This window comes from Centrocercus urophasianus, unplaced genomic scaffold (assembly GCF_019232065.1).
Source record: "Centrocercus urophasianus isolate 14NV4802_14NV808 unplaced genomic scaffold, USGS_Curo_1.0 seq_13, whole genome shotgun sequence".
Lineage (NCBI taxonomy): Eukaryota > Metazoa > Chordata > Aves > Galliformes > Phasianidae > Centrocercus > Centrocercus urophasianus.
The window spans coordinates 24,599,937-24,623,714 of NW_024884475.1; the positions used below are offsets into that span (position 1 = coordinate 24,599,937).

The 23,778-nt window shown below is 41.8% G+C and overlaps 1 protein-coding gene across 5 annotated transcripts in view; it reads right to left on the bottom strand.

Annotated features, from left to right (window-relative positions):
* LNX1 (ligand of numb-protein X 1) overlaps positions 1-23,778 on the bottom strand; it is a 143,618-nt gene that overhangs the window by 21,901 nt on the left and 97,939 nt on the right. For 4 of the 5 annotated variants that reach the window (XM_042811560.1, XM_042811561.1, XM_042811558.1 and 1 more), the window contains 3 exons: positions 9,762-10,003; positions 8,175-8,330; positions 2,998-3,153 (listed from right to left, as the gene is read on the bottom strand). In XM_042811560.1, coding sequence (XP_042667494.1) covers positions 2,998-3,153; positions 8,175-8,330; positions 9,762-10,003 — 554 coding nt within the window. The remainder of the gene's footprint in view (positions 1-2,997; positions 3,154-8,174; positions 8,331-9,761; positions 10,004-23,778) is intronic. The other variant, XM_042811562.1, reaches the window with a different exon arrangement.

Here is a 23,778-nt window from a genome sequence, read left to right on the forward strand (position 1 = left end):
TAGCCATGCAAACTTTTTTCTTTTTTTTCTTCTTTTTTTTTTGCCTTGAGCTTACAGAAAGGCAAATTTTCTTTGGCAATCCAAAGCAAACAGCAGTTTCCCTACCAGATCATCCTCTTTACATCACACTTGAAGTCTAGGAAGCAAGAATATCTGGCTGTTACTGCAAAGGATCAGTATGAAAACCAATATACATTCAGAAAGGGGAATTTCAGAGGTGATGTGATAGATCTTCAAAGAGTTACACAAGCAAAAGTACTGCTGCTGGCCAGCCAGCTCTGAGTTCTAACACAAACTTATCCTAAGCCTTGTTAAGAAATGTGAATTCAAATGAGAACATATCTGCTGCTATTGATGCAGGAGGTGACATTTCCACAGTATTGCCCATAGCCTTGAATAAATCTACACAGACTGGGTGGTATTTTCACAAATCTGTCCTGTGCTTAACCCAGACAACTCAACACTCTGAACTACACTCTTCATGCATGAAGGATGAGCCACTCTACTTTCAGAAGCAGTCAGCCCTCCTGAATGAATCTGTTTTTCCCAAGATTTTTCACATGTTATGAACCTGTGGGGTAGAAGGGAATGATGCTGACAGCTCAGCTGCAAGGGAAGATCTCTGCTGGCATTGGCAATCTAAGTGTGGGGAAGAAGGACCAACTGTGTGCAGGGATCCTGTTTTTTAGTTATGATGTGCTGGGGACTGCATCTCCTTCCAAACCCTATTTTTCAGCTGACATGTTAGTCTGCACAGCATGTCTTGGGCAATTTTAATCCACATTCATCACTGAGTAAAATTCAAGTAAAAGCACTACTGAGATGTCTGGTACAGACACATCAGTCCTTAAGTGTCTTGTGACCCTCCACAAGTGACAGAAAGCTTTTGAATTTCTGGTATAAGAGTCCACATTATGTGTAAACCTGCAAGTAGAAAAATGAAGTGCAAACATTTTTTCAATACGCTATTTTAGAAATTAAAGTACAGCAATTGCAACTGAATAGCAGAAAACTGTGAAATCAAAACTAATAGAGCAGTACCAGAGAGAGAATAAATATTTCCTACTGCAGAATTATCAGGTAACAAACCAGAAAAGCACCAAAAGTTCCTGGTAGAGATCGAGGGGAAAGAAAGAGTAGGAAAATAAAACCATTAATAAATACCACATTAAATCCCTTACCACTTCTTGATCATAGGCTCTTCGGAATGGGAAGCTGTCTTCCTCCACGTCTGCAAAAAGCACCTACCGGTTGCACAGACTTCGACTTCATAGTTTTACACAAAGTTGACAGGCAATGAAAATCTATCTAGATAATTACACACCTGTGCTCAATCTAATATCCAAGGATCACTTAATTACACTCCTGTTGTGGTTTCTGCAGCTGTACTGATTTGCTTCAGAGTTGTGCACAACTTTAAAGCCTTAGGACTGAAAGGTGAGTTGTTCCCCCATACTCCTATACTTTCTGAACGTTATTTGCCCAGGTTGGAGCTTGTTTGATTCCCCCTTGTCTGAAGGTGGACTCATACCATTTAAAGGCAGGCCTCTATCCCAAATGCCTAATTTCCTATGCAGGGTATGAGCACCCAAAGGAGCTGCTAAACTCCCTCTATTGCTATGTAAGAAGACAAAGCCAGTTACCTGATGGCTCAGTGAAGTGCTTAAGGCCAGATGACACAAGCACTCCTCAACAATCACCGAAGGCTTTTTCCTCATGCATAGTTTGTACTCCCGAGGTAGCATTAAGGGTTTACGTTAGTAAACCACAAATGATAATATAGACCCTCATGCATTCTGCTCTGCTCAAAAACGGAAGAAATAAATATTTCTATATATTTTGCAAGCTATCAAAACAGTCCCATAGCAGAACTGATCCCACTTCACTTTGCATGATGATTCAGCTCAGGTTGTAACAAATAGCACTTGGTGGCATAGGCATTATTCGTAGGCACTCATACGTCAATCTGTTCTCTTTTTCTAAAGGAATTAGCTATTTCTTGCCCATAGAGAGCAGATTGAACAAGCTGCTGATGCACTCATGTTATATCAGTTTCTAAATATCCCAGAATAAAACCAGAGCAACGTGGCAGTGAACAAGACCCATCATACACAAAAGAAAAATACTTATGTAAGTTCTTTTGCTTCTTGAGCAATGCTTTAACTGGTTCATAAGTATTGCGGTGGCATTTGATTTATTTTCAGTATGACTTCATGCAGATCCTTTGAAAGAATTTCAAATAACTGATTTCCTTCTAAAGCACACAGTTCACAACAAAACAAATCATCCCACAGCATTTTTCTTGCCAGTGTGCAAGTCACCATGTTCCCCTTTTCATAGGATATGCTGCTTCACATCCCAGGATTGATTTGTGTTCTTTATTGAATATAATTAGTAAATTGTACCTTTTTCTTCTCAGATGAGTGAAACATCAAAAAAGTGAATGACTACTTAATTTCTGATATCTTCATCAAAGATTTGCCTCTTATTTTCAACCCAGATATACACATGGATGTTTGCATAATCAACAGTTTAGACTGTCACGATAAAAATACAACTGACTATTTTAAAAAATATGTTTGAAAAACTAAATGTACACACACATATATTTTCGAATAGCAGAATTTGAGATAGCTTTCTCATCAAACAATCAAACAATCTGTATATATTACATAGAGGCTCATTACAACCTACCTTGCCTGTTTTAAGAAAATGCTGCATGCAGAAACAAAGTCTTTGACCTGAAATTTTGTAATGTGTGCACTATTCCCACAAGAGCTGGGCCCTGCTCCAGCACCTGGTTACCCACAGTGAATGGGACCTCAGTGGGTCTCACCAAATGTAAGGAGTCTGGGTAAGAGCTTGCACCACTCACATGCATGCATCCTACTGTGGGGTTTGCACAGACCCCACTTTCCAACCCTTTCCAGCTCTTAAAATTCTCAGCTCCCTTTGACCAGGTTTTCCAGAGCAGGAAAACCCTGGAGTATTGCATACCTTTCTTTACCATTTTATATTTCCAGTCCTTAAATATTGAAGCGCTGCTGAATCTAGAAAGAAGTAAATTTTCTGTCTTGTTTTTGGTGACTCTTGCAGGTCTTTCCACCGAGTGTTGTGTTTTTGTTGCAGGGATTGGTATGGAGCATTCTGAATCTGTCAATAATAACAAAATGTCATCTGCATTCAGAAATATTTTCTATGCTTTTTCCTCAGGTAATATTTTCCTTATATTAAAGTAAAATTTTATCTGTGTTTTCATCAGAGTAACAAATAACGTAGGAGAGGCCAGCTTTACCCATCAAATTCTGCTTGTCTGATACAACACAGGACACCACAGAATTAGTAGTACATTAGCCATGAGACTTGTAATAGGCACTTTTAAGTACACTTAATATTTTAGCCCCACAGTTTACAGTTCTTAACGTAAGTGTTCCTCCAGGTCTTGGGTTTCAGCTGATTTCTGCATGTACTGTTCTCCTTCTGGAAGTACCATTAGAATAACAGCTGCCGCCATCCCCACAGCTCTGCTCAGTGTGTCTGCTATGACACTTGGCTCCAGAGTAATGCAAGGTCACTGTGAGCACAACTTCTGTCTCACATTGCCAGTCCTTGCCCAGACCAGAAGGTCTGGCTGATGGGAGGTGCTGGCTGGAGCCTCCGGAGCTTTGTGTGCCTACATCCCACCTCCATGAATCCATCTATCTACAGGGATAGCAAGCGTTCAGGCACATGGTCATCACAATTTAAATGAAAATGGTGTAAACTATTCTTGGAAAATACGTGTGTCTGTGAACATCACTTGAATCAGTGTGAGGTTTTGTTCTGCAACTCTTCCTTTACAGTAATTTTCCAGTTAGCATTTCATTCTCCCAATGGCTTGCCATCTTGTTTTGAAAACAAGAGTGCTATTCATTCCATTAATTCTCCAGGGATGCTGGTCCGATGCAGGGGGCAGGTAGTTGGCAATGCCAACTGCAGTGTCTTTCATCTTCTCTTACTGAAAGAACTAAAATGAAATTGTCATAGAGTTGTCCAAAAGATCCAAAAGAACTGTGGCTCTTTTAGCAGCAGCAGAAGTTGATCAGTTCACCTATCTGCAGTGGATGAAACACTACAGAGACAATCTCATCCACTTGAAAACTGTCCAGCTCACTATCCTGGGGGCAGAGTGCTTTCAACCAGTTGTGTAATATTTCTAGCAGCCATTTTAGGAAAACAGAACTGCAGTTGAATCACATTTGGGAAAACAGGAACAGTACTAATGTAGCCTTCCTAGGGCGAAAGTTGAGCTGATGTTTCTTGTCCTGGGGCTGGGAAAGTCACTTTGTTTTCTTCACTTAAGAAGTCTTATTGCCATGGAATGGTTGAAAAAGACCTGGCTCTGGCACTTAGAGCATTCTGCATTTCACTTACCTCCTTTTTCTTCATGTGCCTTTCCAAAACACCAAAGTATTTATAAAATCTATCTTACACATGCATATGCATATACATGTAGACATACACAGAGAAAACACAGCTGGGCTCCAGCTGAACAGCAGGAGGGAGGTACACCCACACAACAGTAGTCTGCTCTGTGAGCCTGCCAGTGCTGCCAGGGCTGCCTTGGTCTTGACTGCTGCAAAGCAATAACAGATGTAGCACTGCACCAGCCCTGGGACTAAGAAGAATTAGCTGACTTTGAACTGCATTTGACATCCTCAAGCAATCATAAATTCAATTTATTTTACAATGACTTGACTGCAAAATGGAACTGATGACTGATTCTGAAAACTAGCAGTATGGCTCTCTTTTACATTAAAGAGGGTTTTGCAATTGCATTCTTGAATTCTTTCCTCCCAAAGAATTAGCTGCTTTACAACTTGTATTTGTAGATCAGCTTGAGTAAAGAGTGTATATATATAATCTTTCTTGGACATGAATTTAAAGTGTGATGCCAGAATAAGAGTACAGTGATACAAATAAGCATGGCAAAACCAGAGCAGTCTTTGCTCGGAGATATTTTATCATTTAACTAGATTGTCAAGGTCATTTACACTACTAGATCCAGTCAAAAGATATCACATCTTAAATGCATCACTGCCGGAAGGGTGTCCCTGTCACTGTCCCTCACTTCTCAGAATGAAACAGTCTCTTTTAAACTTCCCTAACCTTTACTTCCGACCTGGGAAGCCATGTGCAGTACTAAGTGCCATGAGTGACATTATTCTCTGGTTATTTACAAATGATCAAGTTATTAAAAATGAGAAAATCTTAAGCCGTTCTCCACCTAAACAGTTTCTTCTCACTGTTCACAATTTTCATGCCCTTTTAACATGTTCTTTCACTTGGACAGTGAACACTTTTCTACTGAAAATATCACCATAGGCAGAGAAAAAAAGAAAGCCTGGATCACTTAAATCCAGAACGTGTGTATACAACATCAGCTTAGATGTATCAAAGCATGGGCTGCAAATGGAAATCATGAAGTCATTTTCACAGCAAAGGACTCCTAACAGCTGCAGGTGTAGGACAGCACTAGACTTCAACTATTCTCCTGCTCTAATTACACTAGAAACAGTACAGATATCATATTTTTCAGTGTCCTGGGGCAGCAAAGGAGTTTTCCAAATCCAGCATTACATTCAGCTTTTAGATTAAGTCTAATCATGGTTATTTGGATGCCATCCCTCCCCCATCAGGGGATGACTTTTGTCCTGCATCCCTGCAGGGATATGGCAGTTGGGCACAGGCCCAGTGGAGATACAGCATCATATTAGAGGTACCTCCACATGCTGCAACAGGCAAAAAATTGATGTGACAGCAGAAATCCATGGCTGCTGCTGCTTTTGGGGACAATACACAGGTACACATCACAGTTTTTGCTTTCAGAGTTCTTTTAAACAAAATAGAGGCAAAACACAATAAGCAGAGATACCTGAATCGAGATGAGGAAATTCTAAAAATGGGGGACAGTCAGACTTGTATTAAATAACTGCAGAGCAGACTGCAGCTATCCTTAATGGGTGACCAGCTCTCACCAGGAGTCCAAATCCAGACTATTTGGAACAAGAAAGGGTTTTAAAAAAAACAGGAATAGAATAAAACATACAGAACCGGAGAAGAAATCAAGTACCCAGCTGGCAGGATGGTGATAACTGCTACAGAAAGAAGTATATTCATTTCTTCTTCCAACAAGAAGAAACAGGGAGTGCCTTTGAGATGCACAAAGCACCTGCTGCAAAGGGCTAAACAGAGATCCTTGTTAAAGTTATATTTGTATTACAGCACATTACTTGCTTGCTTTTTTTAAATGCCAAATTCCAAAACAGACTAATCAAAATGCATTCTTTGCGTATGTAATTAATACCGTCATTTGAGGACCCAGCTTCTGTGAGCTCATGCATGACAGTAACTGCTCATTAAGTAATTACATGTCTACCTGGTTTTTCCAGTGCAGTAGAATATATCTGGAATTTTACAGGCACACTTGGTGCTGAATAATGACATCACAAGCAGAATCAGGCACAGAATGACATCTTTACAGAGAGTGCCCTTCCAAGGGACCATTATATATCCCTTAAAGAGGAGACGGTGTTTTTCATTCTGCTGGAAATACAAAGTCCAGCGTCACCCTCACATCTACTTCTTTTATCATCAGGGTTACTGGCCAGGTGTTGTTGGCATCCAGATTCCCTCATGATCTCTGGACGTGAAACCAAGCTTTCAGCGGACTATTAGCAATGTCCACTATAAGCCTAGGTAGAAAGCTTTCCATGCCTGTGCCTAAAAATCGTTTTTTGAAAAGCATGAGCCTGAGAAATTCAGGATTTCACTCTGTCTGAAGAAGGTCAAGATTTGATTACAGCGGATGGAGCAGTTGCTAGCAAATGAGAAAAATACCTGTTTCCTCAAAGATGGCAGTAAGCAACTTCTTTACGAACTTTTACCAGGGAATCTTTAAAAAATACTTGGTAAAGTTATTAACTACATTTCAGATCAAGAAGCAGAATCATATTATTTTTATGGAAAAGTTTCATGCTTTTGAATTATCTGGCTTTGTTTTGGTTACATCAACAAAAATCTGGACAAGGAGAGCAATGATTGGGAACACAAGACTACGTGGAACTCTTCTGAAAAAAACAAGCAAGGAAAGCAGAAGAGGTACTAAACACTGTTCTCTGATTTTAGAATAGCTATGTGTAAGCACAATATTTGGCATCATTATGTCCTTATTTTCAATGGGTTTCAATGACAGCATGTCATAATATAGCAAAGCAAAGTTGACTCTGTTGCCTTCTTAAAGCTTTTACTCTGGACTTTTTATCTGGGAAGAGAGCTGAGGTGCTGAGGCATCAGACAAAGGAATAATGAACTCAATTAGGGCCTTGATTAAGACGATGTTTCCCGCTCTATCATCACTTCCTCTTGATGCACGAATGCTAATGTTGGCTTCGTAATTATGATCCAAAACAATTAGTAACATTTGCTTATTGTTTTGAGAATGCCAAATGTTAAGTGCTACTGCCTGCCTGACAATGTCAGGGCAACTTGCCTTTTCCCTCAGCTGAGAGCAGAGGGTTCTTACCTCATCACCTGCCTAGCTGAGGCAACACAAATCTATCACTAAGGACCCTACAAGAAATACTGGGGTAATTTCAGTGCTTTACTCTTTCCTACTGTCATTCCACTGGTAACTTCTAGTGGTTCATAACCATTAGCAGCAACTTACGAGATTTCCATAATGTGTGATCACTGTGATCTGTTTGCTTTAGGGGGAAAACACACACATGCTGGCAAAACCTCTTGAACTAAATGACCGAATGACCCAAAAAATCAAATCAGCAGCAGCTCCAGTAACAAGTCCCAGATGCTCAATTCCACATCCTGTGCATTGGATACTGGATCAACTGTTGTACATAGGCAGTTACCAGCACAACCATTTGTGAGGTCCCACACACCTCTGCTTTTCTCTTCCCTCTCATTCACTAAAAGCTTTTTTAAAATAAGGAAAACTAGTTTTCAGCTTCCTTTTAATCATGTGCACCCACATGATTAAATGAAATGTATTGAAATGTATTGAATTTCATTAATGAAATGAAATACATGTCAACATTGGAACAGCCAGCTCCAACATGCATGGGGTCCCTTGCCCCATCTCACTTAAATGTGAGAATACAAGAAGAAAAAAGCATTACCTTCTTCTCCAGCAACAGAGTTTCCAACAGCCTCTCTTTCCTGGTCAGCCTGGTTGGAAACCACACTTCCACTTTTTGTCCTTCGAAGAACACTGAATGCCTTGTTTATTTTTTTAAAAGATCTGCTTCTTATAGTGGAGCGTTCAAAGTGTCGAGCTGCAACAGCAGGAAAAAAAATCAATGTTTCAACAGTTTCAGACCCACATCATTTCTGCAGCCTTTGGCAGAAAACAGGGCAAAACAGCAACACTTTGATGTCGTGACTCCAAGACAACACCCACTTGCATGGAGGTACAATTATCCTACCTCTGTCCCACACCCTGACACTGCCACCTCTCCTGTCTATTCTGCCAGCCACATGCAGATATCTGTACCTGCAAGTGTGGCAGTGTGGGAGAAAATAATCCTTGGTCAGGGCAGAATCAGCAACAATCTAGAGAAAAATGTATAGAAGAGGAAGAAATACTGCCCTTCTCAAGCTGCATAAGTTAGATCTTCCCCACCCAAAAAATCTGGAATTTGTTGCTGAAAATCCACTACTGCCTCAAAACCCTGGCAATGCTTCCAATCTGCCAACAATATTATGACAAAAATTCAAAGATCATCAGGTAGGAGGGACCTACTAATTCACATCTTATAGCTTGGGTAAGACAACACAAAAAAAAAAAATCATAGTAGTTTCACTCTCCTTTCCATCCTACTGAAGATATTGTCACTCTCTTTGTGCTCGCCAAACATTGTAATCTAATAATATAACATTCCCCCAAACCAGACTGCAGCTTTTAAACTCTGGTGGGATTTAATTTCATCCTGATGTTCTTGCTCTGTCCCTTTCCATCTCTCTCTTTCTGCATGCACAGAAGGGGATATTGCTGCTCTTCGTTTAATCTTCCTTCAGCCTTTCATCCATTCTCCCAGCACAGGCCTGATGCATCACAAAGCTTGGGAAACACAGTTTTGGCTTCAGAGACCGCAAATACAAGATTTGACCTCACTGTTAATACTTCTACATAAACCATATTTTTCAATTACGATGCTCATCAGAGCCAGGTGGTATGCCACAGGGTGAAGAATCAAGGCAAGGAGCATCTTGTCCCTAACTGCTGTTATTTCAGCAGAAATAGCAGTTCTGAAGTGCTGCTTTCTGGGAATCTGGCAAACGCTTCCCAAGCTCCCAGAAACCTCTCATCATCTGTTTTACTCTAAATATTTGTCAACTGCCAAAAGATTTGTGCGTAGGTGCCCATCACATAGTCTGTAGGGACTACCTGGGCGATCATGTTTTGTTGAAGCTGTTGTTGCACCATCTCCTTGGCCCTTCACACACCCCAAAGGAGCCGACTTGCCTAAATAATCATTCTTCAGACCTGCAGTTTGCCTGTGTGCAGCAAGTCTTCAAATAAATGTTGCCACGGGATAAGAAAATTTGTTTTTCACCTGAAATATATTGGGTCACTGAAGTCCCATTTGGAAAAGCCAATTCAAATTTTTCTCTAAAAAAACAACATCCTCCACCAACATGTGTTTCACAGAAAACAGACACTGGAAGAGGCCACCAGCTCCAAAAACAACCCTCTGTGTCCTTACTTCTGTTGCGGTTGCTGCAGTGCAGGTCCCTGGGGCCGCTACCCGACTGGCTGTCCTCCGAGGTGGGGCTGAAGGCTGGGTTCACCAGTCCTGGCTCGTCGGTCATTAAGGCGATGGCTGCAGCTGCAGAAAGCTCAGGGCTCAAAGCAGCTACTGCCAGGCTGGAGCTGTGGTCCGGGGAGCAATCCTGGGAACGCCGCTTCCGCTCCTTGGTAAGGCCATAGTGGGATGCTCCTTTGCATCTGAGGAGAAGGCAGGGAAAGGAGACGTGATTACAAACTGTATTGAAATGTTGCCTACTTATGGCAGTTGGCCAGTTCTGGGGAATTACTCAGAGTGCAAAATGTGACTGTCGCAGCGGATGATGATATACAGGCATGGATCAGGAAGAAAAATGCCAGTCAATTGTGAAGAAGGGAAACTGTTTTCCGAACTAGCTGAATTTACATAGGAAGTCTACTGATGGTCAAGAGAAGAAAGAGAGTTGCAATGAAAACTTCAGGCCCATAGTACCATTCAGTGTGGGTGAAGAAGGATGCATGAACAAGCGGCTCGTTACACCACAGACTGCAGCCTGTAATTTTCCCCTTGCCTCTGGTTAACGAAGGAGATCATGGTGAGATGTAGCAGCTTCTCTATTTCTACTGGCTGAGTGAAAGGTATCTCGCCCTGATCCACGCTCTGGCCAGCCTGCCTGATCACCAGGCAGTGACACCAGGAGCCCAGTGTCACATTCATTCATCCTCTCCAATCTTAAGGCTGGTTCTAAAACAATTCCAGGGAGAAATCCAGCTCCTACATTCTGACCTGGCTTTAGTAGTGACAAAATTCTCCATTTCTGATAGATAGAAGTATACTCTCAGAACAACCGACTTGTGACCCCAGCTGTCTGCTCTGGGCTCATCCCAGACAGCAAGATTGGGAGAATGCACGGCATTTCCTTCTCAGACTTCCTGAAGACTATCACTCCAAGCAAATTAGAGGTTTCTTGCTCTTCTTGGTTCAATATATAATTAAAGATATAAAACAACCAAAGAGACAGAGTGGCCCAAGGAAATAGCCCTTGTGACTTCTCTCCAGCATCACTTCTGTGCCCTGTGCACGCTCTATAACCTCATTTACCACGTTAAAAAAGAATCCACCTTTTAATAATGACCTAATGAGCTTGGCCTACAGTTTGCTGCTACAATTCTCTCTTTCTTAATAGAGAAGCTAGCTGATTACTTTCATAAAAATACACTGCAGGATGAACTAACAGAAATAGCTGCAGAAATCCTTAGGGATAGAAAGCTCTTCGTAATATGTGGCATGCACAAAAGGCAATGCATAATACATACCATACACAGCGCTAATGGGTTAAGTGTCAGGAAAAAAAGTAATATGCGGAGTAGAGGTCTTGGGAGAGAGATGATTTATGAAAGCTGTGCCTGGGACAGAAAGATGAGACGAGGATGAATCGCAGAGCTCTCTATGTTAGCTTTGGAGCAGTGACTTAAATTCACTTACAGTATTTGCTTTTTAAGAGGGAATTAAATTAAAAACTTTTTAAAGCATTGAATTATGATTTACCATCACTTACCTCATACCACTTTGGATAACTTCCCTCTTACAGAAGAAAAAACCCAATCTGTATCACACTGATGCAGTTGTGTGGGAGCTTTGTACATACTTTAAGCTTTGGATGAGAATGCCTGTGGCATAGAATCTATTTCTAAACCCTTTCAGAGCAAAAAGATACATCTCAAAAGAAAATACTCCCTTGTGGAAAAGAGAGTTGCTTGACTATTTCAAAAGATCAACAAGAAGACATCTGGCACACCTATTCCAAAACAAGGCTGTGAAAAGGAGGGGAGAAGTCCTCTTGCCTCCATTGCAGTTCCTTCTTCCATAAGCAAGGTCTAAATTCACCACTTGCTTGAGCTCTGTCAAGCTGCATGTCCACCAGCACCTTGCACCCAAAAGGACAGGCATGATATTCTCCTCGTATTACTTTCCTTGCCAGTAAAGGCTTGATTGCTGTTGTTGGGGAATCAGCCCTGTAAATGAATCCTAAAATTATTATTATTTTCACTGGGTTGCATGAAAATCAGCAAGAAGCATCTTCTCCCAGGTAACTAGTGACAAGGCTCGAGTAGGCCTCAAGTTGCTCTAGGGGAGGTTCAGTTGGATATTAGGAAAAATCCCTTCTCTGAACAAATGGTCAGGTGCTGGAACAGGCAGTGCAGGGAGGTGGCTGAATCCCTGTCCCCAGAGACGATCAAGAAGTATTTAGATGTTGTACTAAGGAACATGGTTTAGTGGGGAAATATTGGTGGTGGGAGGACTAGATTAACTTGGAGGTCTTTTCCAGCCTTGATAATTCTATGGCTCTATGATCAGAAGGGGCTTTGTGCAAAGATTCCCCCATGCAGCTGTAGGGTCCAGCTGCTACAGGTGCCCATCTGCTGATCACCCAGTAGCACCGTCACAGCCAGTGCTGCTGAAGACTTTACTTTTCCGTGCAAACATTAACTTGCTGCTGGCTGTGCTACAGACACCTGGTCACCAGCATCTGTCCAACTGCGGGAGCAGCTTTTGAATGCAGAGAGGACTGACAAAGTTTAAGATGTGGCTTATTGGAGAAGACAACTTATCATGACACAGAGCACAAAGGATATCTTTCTAATTCTGCCAGAAATAGTTAAAAGAGAACCAAAGCTCTCCAAGCATAAGCACTGAATCTATTTCTTAAATAACTGTGGCAGGAATAAATGAACACAATGCAAGCCTTCTTTCTTCAGATTAACACAGTGTCCTTGAAGAATGAAAAAAGTACTCAAACTTGTAATAAAATCTGCAACAGCATCTCTTCACTTTCATTGTTTTCCTTGTGCTGACACTGCTGTGATAACAGAAAACAGAAAGAGACAACTGTCTAAGTGGAATCATATTTATAGTGTCTCAGCTACATTTTTCCATATGGTTGGGTTTGGCTCCCAGAAAAGAAAGATCCATAAAACAGCTACATGCCAGTACTAATTATCTCCCTCACTGTGATTATTAATCAGCTGCCTGATTTACAGCTGGAGGAGAGGGATGGAAATCCCAGCAGGATACCTGAGTAACGGGGGGCAGCCCTAGAGTGAGCCCAGTGCTGTCTGATGGCCAAGGTGAACTGCAGATTTATGTTCCTTCTCAGTTGCTCTGGACAGAGGGTAATTCCATGCAGCCGTCTGATATCGAAATGATTTGAAGGCCGAAAGCAAGAGATAAAAACAGACATGAAAAATGTGTAGTACAGCCCATGACGTTCAGGTAGTGTCTCTAGGTGTGTGGGGGAAATTCAGAAAATGGCTTCTTCTGTTTGCACCACCTCTTTTGTCAAGCAGCAGTGTGCCATCTGAAATACTGCCTGCATGACAGTTACCCTCCGTGCAGGGAAGGACTGCTCTCTCCTGCTGTGGTAGCAAATCCAGTGGGGATCGGAGCCACAGCTCTGCTCACTTGCTCCATGGCCTCTGATCAAACCCAGGCCAAAACAGCTTCAGTATAATAGCTCCCTTCTGATCTTACACTGCAAAAAGCCTCCCACAAACTGTTCTTAGAAGGCCACAGAGGCTGCTGAACCTTCACCCGGCGCTGCAGACCAAGCTCCAGGGCTTACTGTGCCTGTGCCTGGCTCTGCATGCAAGGGATCCTGTGGTCCCATCCCCAGTAGCAGCATGTCCCAAGCGCTGGAGTGAGGGATCCAAAACCTCATGTCTGCCTTAACTTGGTCTTACTGCTTATCAAAACAAGCTTTTGCCAAATCCACAGCCAACAGAAACATTTCCAAGTTGCTTGCAAATTCAAGTGAAAGAATCGGTTTTAAAACAAGGATGCCTTGCAAAATCCCTAACTCACACTGTGGAGCAAGGGAAGCTGAAAAGTAAAGCTAACCCCAAGGACTTCCATCATCCTGGTGGATGCAGGGGCAAAACATAAAGGCAAACAAGGAAAACTTCACAGACATTTCATTACTACTGATAAGAATGTACTAAAATTATAGGCCAAATACATATATAACACATTTTCTCTCTGATAATCTGTCTGTGCCACCTCTCAGGCCAGCCCTCCTGCCCGTAGCTCACAGCTGACTGTCCAGACAGGGGCTGGCAGTGGCTCTGGAGCAGCAGCAGCACACAGTCGTGCTGTGGTACAAACAAACAGAGCAGCAGCGATCCCTGCCCATGTCGCGCCGTGATTTCCTGACCTCGCTCCCAGCGTTCTCATATTTTGGTACTGTTTTGTTTCAGCGCAGCTGTGGCGGACACATTGTCTGAGTGCAATTAAGAATAATGTATACAAAGTACTCACAATTGCCTGGCAGAAGAAAATACTGCATAAAGGGCTGTCATCGCTGATCCCAAGCTAAGTCCTGATTAGGGCAGACAAGTGTGTTTCAGCTACACCCTCGCTGCAAGTAGTATCATTCTTGTGTAATTTGGGCTCCACACAAACGGGATCAGGAGCACCAACAGCGTGCATCACACCCCGACTCCATCACACAGCCCCCTGATCACTCCACTATTCCCACACAGACCTATCAGAAAGGCTGATGGAGGCAATGAAAGCCACCAACATCCTCGTAACCTCCCTTGTGAGGCTTCACGATGTGAACCTGCTGAGAGGCCCTTACCTTACCTGGAAGGCAGTGGGGATTTGAAGCAGTGTGGCTGCCTCACAAAGAGGTGCTGGCAGTTCCTGCCCCACAGGAACTGTTCACACAGTGTGTGCATCAGCAACAACTGCAGCCCAAACATAACCCAAACACCAACCATATCAATTTCAGGCCAAAAGCCTTCCAAAACTCCACCCTAAGCAAGTGGACCAACTTGGTCAGTCCACAGGCAGAGCTCACTCCAACTCTCTTCTTCTTACCTGTGACAATAGCATACCAGAAACCATAGCCAAAAATGAAAGAGTGAAAAACCTGAACTCAAACTGAGACTGGAGTAACGTACACATCTAAATGAAAAGCTACCAAATGCATATCTCAGTTCCAGACCAAGAAGGCCAGAAAAATCAAAACACTGAACAGTGCAGGTGACCAATACCTGCTGCTCCATGTACCCAAAGGTGCAGTATTATCCTTGCTTAGAGAGTTGTGACTCCTGATCCTGAATAGGAAATTCCTTCCTTTTGCTTTATACAAACATCACTCCTGGAACTGAGGGCTTAGCAGCTTAGTGTGCTAAAGCAATGTTTTTTCCCCTGGTATTTCTAAGTTCTTCTACAGATTAATCTCTCCATGGATTCTGCTTCATAAATAACTACAAGAAACTTATTTTAATGGATTTACTTTTTCTACTTTTTATAAAGGATTGTGTCTCTTTAGGAGCACTCCTCAGTCTACTGTGATCACCAGGTATGGCCATGAATGTCCCGTCTACACTAAACCTTCCTTGGTATCCATAAAGAAGGGAATGAGCAGTTTAAAAACCAGAGCTTCAACTCCTGGATTCCTGTTTGCAAACACCATTTGCTGACAGAAGGCTGTAAAAGCCGTGTCATAATTTGAAACTAGAAACAGGCCTTTTTCTACAGCTGCACCCAAATTTCATAGTAATGCCAGCAACATTTCCAGATGCTCACCACTGCTGTGTTATGCACTCCTCATGCACTTGGCTGTCCTTTTTCTGATGGCCACGTGTATCATAGTGCCAGAGGGTGGCCACTTTGTTGGATGAAAAAATGCTCACTCTTCACTCAAGTGAGAAATCTTTCACTTCAATGTCTCAGTAACAACATCAACAAAAGCTCTTCGGAGACAAATTTCTGACACCTGAGGGACTTGCGCAGTATATCAGGGCTGTCTGGAAAGGAGGTTTGTGTTGGAGGTTTGAGCCCCACAGCCTCCGTCAGTTTGAGGGTGAGCAATTCTATCCCATACACCCATGAAAGCTGCTGTTCTCCCTGTCAGCACAGGGATAACCAAGATAGAAGTTCAGATGAGGCTTCTCTGACTAGCTGTCACAGAGATGTTCCCATATTATTCTCTCTCTGCCGTAGACCAGAGACCTTCACTGAAGTATAAACACATAGCAGATTTAGTGGTCTATATTTCTGCATTACTGCTCTATAAATATTTATAAAGATCCTCATAACATTTATTTCTTTAAGCTAAAGCTATTTAGCTTAACTACTTTCCCACAAGAAAGGAAAAACCTCTCAAATGTCTACTGTTTCAGTTTAATTTTGCTTATCCCTTGTACAGTGTCCTAGCTTATTGTTGTTGTTTGTTTGTTTGTTGTTCTTTTTTTTTCCTGCTTTTTGTTTTATTGAGGCCATCATAATTCAGCAAACTCTGAAACTACCATACTAGTGAAGCCTAAGGTTGTGTTGTGTCCTATCTGTAAAGATCTGACCCCAGGGAAGGGCTGTCATTTTCACAACACTCTTGCACTATGAAACTGTCATATAAAATATATTTGTGTATTGTATAAGGAACTTGTGTAGGCAAATCTGTATATTTACTCTTCCATGTCATCTATTCTTTATGAATCTGGGAGCACTATTAGAAAAATAATTCCTTACCTATAGCTCCTATTGATTGAAAATAAAAGGCTGGCTAAGCATATGAGGAATATGAATATTGAGCTTTGTTTATATTGACTATGTTTGTCATCAGCTACAATGATGTACTTTCCTTCTTGTGGTTTGGTTGCTGAGGACTAGAAGCAAGGAAGGCCAGAGATTCTGGCACAGTCCCTTTAATGAGCACTGCTGAAGAATGGAAGAAGAGGTGAGAGTTGAGTCCCCACAGTTCCCAAAGCTACAAAGAGAACAGAGAGCACAAGCTAGACACAAATTAAACAAGCACTCTGCTCTTAGCAACAGAAACCAAATTCTCATTTTAAATTTGTTTATACTGTGGGATGAGCCTCCAGATTTCCTATAAGGTTTCAGGACAGTTGAAAGAACTTGGAACTCATTTTTGTTCTTAAATGCATTGCAAAGATTGAATTTCATGTACATGCTACTGGTGTCATGTAACATGTGGTCATGTTTAAGTTTCTTTTCCCCTTAACTTGAAAAGTTAAGCACGAAGTTGCCTTTCAACAACAAGCATTAGCTTCCGTTATGAAATATGTAAAAATGCCCATTAACCTCTATCATGGGAACAGAGAATTGGATGGAATAGGTAAACAAGACAAGTTGCTTGCAATTATGGGCAAAAACCATGGCTGGGATTGTTGTGCAATGATCCCAATTGTTGAGAGCATGTACAGACTGTTGGTCCAGATTGCATTCTCTTCTTCCCCTGAAACCTCTTCCAGACCATTGCTAAGTCACTGATGATTTTGAAGCTACAGCTGTACTGATTTCTCTTCAAGATTCAAGAACTATTTCAACTTCTAGTCTTAAAGCCCTTCCACTAAACTGCAGCTGTGTTACTCGTAGGAAAACGAAGCTGAAAAATGGTAGGAACAACTTGGATGGGCATGTCAGCACATAGGCTGGAGATGTTGGCTTCTTTTATTGATTAGCACAGTTCCTGCATCTTGCCCTACACAACCACTGTTTCACAGAATGTTAAAATTATCACATAATATATAGAATTTCATTTGTGGTTTTGCCCTCTCTTGTTCCTCCTTGCCCATGCCCAGGCCAAGAGAGCTCTGAGAACTCCCAACAGCACGGGCATTGCTGCTGGCATACCTTCCCCAGTGAAGCTTTTAAACCTAACACCTAGAGAACACAAGGAAATCTCAAGTAACAAAAATGAGGAATTACTCGTAGCAACAGAGTGCAGTCAGCCTATTAGTTATTATTTGATTTCTATATTGCTATAAACAAACATTTTTTGTCACAGGGATGTAACTGGGCACCAGCACATGATCAGGATGGTCTTACGTGATGAAAACCAGCACCAATATTTCTTTAGGTGGAACTTCCTCAATTAAATACCAAACTTCCTGAAGAGAAATCTAATAACATTAAACATATCTCATATACTCTACTCACACTAGCTGACACAACTAAGAAAAACAGAGTAGCAGCACAAATGGCTAGATTTTCTCAGGTGCTTCAGTACAACTAGAGCAAGGAACTCACAAGTATGCGAGCAGGATATTCAGAGCAAAATGAAAGGGGAAAGAAAGACACATGGAATCAGCATTTTTGAGACCGTAAGAGCCTGGAAACATTGTCAATGGCTTCTAGTGCTATTAGCATTCAACATTTTTCAATGAATCATTGATCTAATTGAAGCGATATATGAAAACCCTGAAGTACCAAAAAACTCCTCTAGACAACAGCAACACTGGAGCTTGATTAAAACTCTATTAGGTACCACCTTCCATCATTTTGCAGAATTGCATCATTTTCTATGCAGAACATTTAGAAGCTTTAGCCTTTCTCTGCTCTCAAAGAGTAAAACTAAACATTGCCTCAAGAGAAAGTGACAAAATTAAAATTTGAAACACACCCAAGAGACTTCTTAACGGAAAACATGGGTGTCTAGCTATACCTATCCATTCTTTAATATACAGATGGCATACATGAGGCAGCAATAGCATACAACAGGTGTTAGCTGGGTATTTGGAAAGTAACACGATACTTGTCATCAGAATTTGTCAGCTTCAAGTTTGATTTTAAGCCTGCCCAAGATGGCACAAAGGGCAACATGGATATTCTGCAGACTACCTTACCTTCTGGTTTTGCTTTCTACTAATAAAGAAATGACATCTTTTTGCAGTAGAAATTGAGATCATACACAATGAAAATGTAGCCACGTATCATACACAATGAAAAGATTACCACGTATTCACCTTATTTAGAGTCTTAACTAAAGTTAACTAGAGTATCTGTACAAAACTTTAGAAATATTTAATATTGTTAGATCAAGCTATCTGTGGCAAAAAAGTGATGAGTAAAAGGACAAAGAAATTCTTAAGGCATTAAGATACTAAAACACATAATACAATTTAATCCTCTACAGTGTTTTCTGATTTATATGGTGTACATATAATTAATATCAAGAAACCCGTTGATTCATATGTTTTTCAAGTTTATTCAGTGTTTTGATCACTGGATTATAATCAACAGGTATAACCAGTCTCCTGGAACTTAGTATCTCAGCATTCTCTTCCCCTCCTATTATCCCCACCTATACTATTAAAAGTTTATGATGCAGTGTGTAAAATATGTTTGCAATGGAATGAGGAATTTTGGTTCATTAACAAGAGTTACACTAGGAAATGACATTATCACTGTAGGTTGATTCTTTCAATTATAGATAGAAGAGCCTGCCAGACAGAATTTTGTATTTACGCATACTTAGCACACATTTCTTTTTCATATTACTTGACACATAATTGCATTTACCTTAGTATAGAATTACAGTATCTGCTATGGCACAAACTCAGCAAGCGAACAGGTTTGAGGCTTCCGTAGGTACCTACGTACATAGGTTTGAAGCAGTGATACATGCACACAAGATTTTAGTTGTACAATAATTCAATTTTCAGCTCAAGACTTGGATTTACTAATATGCTCTTCATTAGAATTAGAAATTGCAAGAAACAATAGGGTTGTGGCCAGTAAATAATGAATACAGTCTTTATACCTTACTGACAAAATATGCCACGAAGGGCCACCAACAGGTCTAGCAGAGTCAAGCGGCACTCGCCTCTGACGTCGGTGACTTGAAAACCACATGAAGTCCCTTTTGGATCAGCATGGATATCTGAATTACATCACTAACACATCTTGGTAAACACTGTGCTCTGAAATATGCTTCCCTGTGGGTAAGGTCAGAAAAGTGAGGTCTTAACATGACTTCTCAGAAGTTGAAAAAACACAGAGGTGCCATTCAGGTGCCCATCCAAGCGCTGAACAAACGCTCTGCCATCATCTTAAGGCAACACAGATGTTCCTCATTTTAAAAAGCAGTTCTCCTCTCTTATCACATTCAATGTCTGATATTCAACAAGGACCTCAAGTCAGTCTTGTAAGAAGTGAACTGTATGTGACTCATGAATCACTGTGTCTTACATAAAACCCTTAAAAAAATGGGCTCCTTGAAGGAGAGGAGAAAACATGTCCTGCTGTATCACAGAATTTAGTTTCCAAGATTTCAGCCTAAACAAGTTCTGACACTGGCATAAGAAGTACAGAAGTCACACTGTTGACTAAGTACCTCATTGTATGAATTTCCGCGAGGAAAACAGAGCCATCAGCACATTTTAATTCTCAATCTTGAGAAACACCATCCTGTCTTCCACTCCCCCTGCCTCTGCAATTCTCTCCTTGTGTGCATAGCCAGAAGAAAATGGACCAGGGGGAGGTTATGAGCCAGTTTTCAGAACAAAACTTTCAAAACCCATTGACTATCCTCACTGATTGTGGTTTTACGGGTTCCACCCGGTTGAATACAAGATGTTTCAGTGAGATGCTTCACCCTTCCATTAAAATAAACACATACTATAAAAACATTTAAAGACTCCAGAAAGTCCATATCCAGCCACAGCACAAGCATGGATGGAATGTTGTTTACAGTCTTCCAAAAGCTCACACAGTAGGAAGTGCTCACTGTATGATGCTGTAAAAAATATGAAAAAATACTTTTCTCAAATCATCACTTTTTAATAGAACTATCAGAAATACTTTAAACCTTAATTCCTTTAGCCAAATCTGAAAAAAGCTCAATCCACACAGCCTTCTCTTTCCACATGCACAGGCTGTGCTGTGCTCACTATCAAAAAAAAACCCAAAACATTCAACAATACAGCTATGTGGTTTCACACCTGTTGTTTAGGGACTACTGTTAGCACTAGCTTGGCAAGGGAGGCTAAGAGAGCTTAGGCCCTCACGCCTCAGTTTTCAGGAGTGTTTTAAGCACTAAAACACAAGTTTGGGTAAGGCTGAACCCCACGTCTCCATTTGAAGCTTAGCCCTGATGCTGCAAGTACAGATTTGGAGAGATGGATTGAGCAAGAGGCAGCTTGATGCTATCACCAAATGAAAAACGGTGCCTGGGGAGGAGAAATCTGGCTTCAAAGGCTGCTGTGGCTTTTTTGTTTGAAACTGGGAGAATTGTAAGAAAAGCCATTGTCCTCTGTTAGTCCAGCCATATCTTCAAAATCATCCATGCAAAAGAGTCCTTCTTAGTTTTGAGGTGAAACTACAACCCTTGAAGCTTCAAACACAAGTCGAAAACCTCCATAAAATCTGTCATATTTCCTTAGACCACCAGGATACAACTGATGAGTCAATGGAGATAAAGTATAAACCATAGGGGAAGCAGGGATCCAACCCTGGACTTCCTCAGCTAAAAAAGATGCTTTAATAAGTGGGCACTGTATTTTCAACAACACAAAATGGATTTCCCTGACAAAGGCAAATAGGAGAAGCAGAAATAACTTCTGCACCTTATCTTACTTTTAGCCCAAATTGATCAGACTGTTGCTTCTTCATATTCATTAGTTTGTAGATTCCATCATGCATGGATAAGTAAATACAGGGATTTCACTTTTTGTTATTATTTTCCAATTAATTTAAGAAATATTCAGTAAGAGGTAGCCATTTCATACTGTCCCATTACAAAACACATTAACTTATCTACTCATCCTGTTAAAATACAGTACAGAGAAAAAAAATCCAAAAATATTCTTTAGGAAATTGCTCTTTCATCCTCCCTCTTACACCAGTGCAGCAATGGGAATTCTGATATTCAAGTCCTAATAAATATTTTCACTTTGGAAATTAAAGTATAAGGTTCATGCATGCAGCTGGGCAATTGTAACCTCATAGTCCTGGGCAACAGGCTTGTAGAATCAAACACCAGGCATGAGCTGCAATCATATTCCTTCAGGTCACACAGGATTGCAGTCTTGCCCCCACTGCCCTAGAAGCGTGCACTACCTACTTGACCTTGGTATTCCTTCAAAATGGGTCCAGGCTGCCATGCAAAAGACTTGAAATGAATCTGAGCTGTGAATGCTCTGTGACAGGCTATGGCATCTCAGTGACTCAGCCAGCCTCTGAGCCCGAGGCTGTTCCAGCACAGGCTGCGATTTTGTTAACGTCACAGTTTAAGTAGGCTTGGGTCTTGTTAGCTGTGATGATGGCCTCCTGAAGGAAAGCCAGAATGGCATAGGAAATGATGTTGGTTTGTTACTGGCTCTTAAGGGGAAAAATTACTGTCTGTCTTCTTCAAATAAAGGTGACCCTGTCCATTCTGAAGGGAGCTAGCAATCTGAATGCCAGCAGTGTGCTCACACTGTGTCTCACTGCCTGCTCATTTTCACAGCAGTGCTATGACCCATGTCATGGTTCAAGGTGACCCAAGCTGTCACCCCCTGTCAAGATCTCCAGCTGGACATCTGTGTTGGTGCCCTGTGGATGGCAGCCGGTGCCATTGGGCTTATTGGCAACCCAGATCTAGACATACACAAACCAAGTTCTACTCACTTCATGCAAATATAACCCTGACAGCCTGTCAATGCAGATAGCTAATCCATCCAGACTGACCAGCTTTATAATACAGAATAACCTTACAGCTACAATAAGGAAATTTTTTCTGATTCCAAAATATTTGCCTGCTCCTAGAGACAGACATTAAATCACAGAATCACAGAATTGTAGGAGTTGGAAGGGACCTCCAGGTCCCTTCATCAAGTCCAACCCCCCTGCCAAAGCAGGTTCCCTACACCAGGTCACACAAGAGGCATCCAGGCAGGTCTTGAACATCTCCAGAGAAGGAGACTCCACCACCTCCCTGGGCAGCCTGTTCCAGTGCTCCGTCACCCTCACTGTAAAGAAGTTCTTGCACACATTTGTGCAGAACTTCCTATGCTGCAGTTTCCGGCCGTTTCCCCTTGTCCTGTCTCCACTCACCACTGAAAACAGTCCGGCCTCACCATTCTGCCCCCCACACCTTAGATATTTATAGACCTGGATCAGGTCCCCTCTCAGTCTTCTCAAGGCTGAACAGACCCAGATCACTCAGCCTTTCTTCATAGGAGAGATGCTCCAGGCCCTTCATCATCTTTGTAGCCCTCCACTGGACTCTTTCCAAGAGATCCCTGCCTTTTCTGTACTGGGGAGCCCAGAACTGCACGCAGTACTCCAGATGAGGCCTCACCAGGGCAGAGTAGAGGGGGAGGATCACCTCCTTCGACCTGCTGGCCACGCTCTTTTTCTGCACTCCAGGATGCCATTGGCCTTTTTGCCACGAGGGCACACTGCTGGCTCATGGCCAACCTGTCATCCACCAGGACACCCAGGTCCCTCTGTGCAGAGCTCCTCTCTAGCAGCTCATCTCCCAGCCTATACTGGTGCATGCAATTATTCCTCCCTAAATGCAAGATTCTACACTTGCTTTTGTTAAACCTCATCTGGCTTTTTACTGCCCAGCTCTCCAGCCTGTCCAGGTCTCGCTGAATGGCAGCACAGCCTTCAGATGTGTCAGCCAATCCTCCCAACTTTGTATCATCAGCAAACTTGCTGAAGAGTAGCCACTATCCCCTCATCAAGGTCATTGATGAAGGTGTTGAACAAGACTGGACCCAACACAGACCCCTGAGGAACACCACTGGTTACAGGTCTCCAACCAGACTCCCCACAGCCAACGACGACCCTCTGTGCTCTGCCAGTCAGCCAGTTCTCAACACACCTCACTGTCCACTCATCTATCCCACACTTCCTCAGCTTTGCTATAAGGATGTCGTGGAAAACGATAAAAAAAGATAACACTTTTTCTACCTAGACAGACTAAACAAAACCAGCAACGCATTTAAATATTTATACTAGCAAGTGAGACATCATTCTATTATTCAGTATTTTTTTCAGTTCCTCAGATCAGTATTTGGTAATTTACCATTGTCAGATGGTTATACCTTCTGAAGGCTGAAGATCTTCTTACAAGACGGTGAAACAAGGTCAGTTGCTGGAAGGGCAAATCCACATGCTTAGCACTCAACACCAAGCATTTATAAGGGTGCAAAATGCAAGGAGAAGGAATAGGAGGAAAAAAGGTTAAGAAATACCTAAC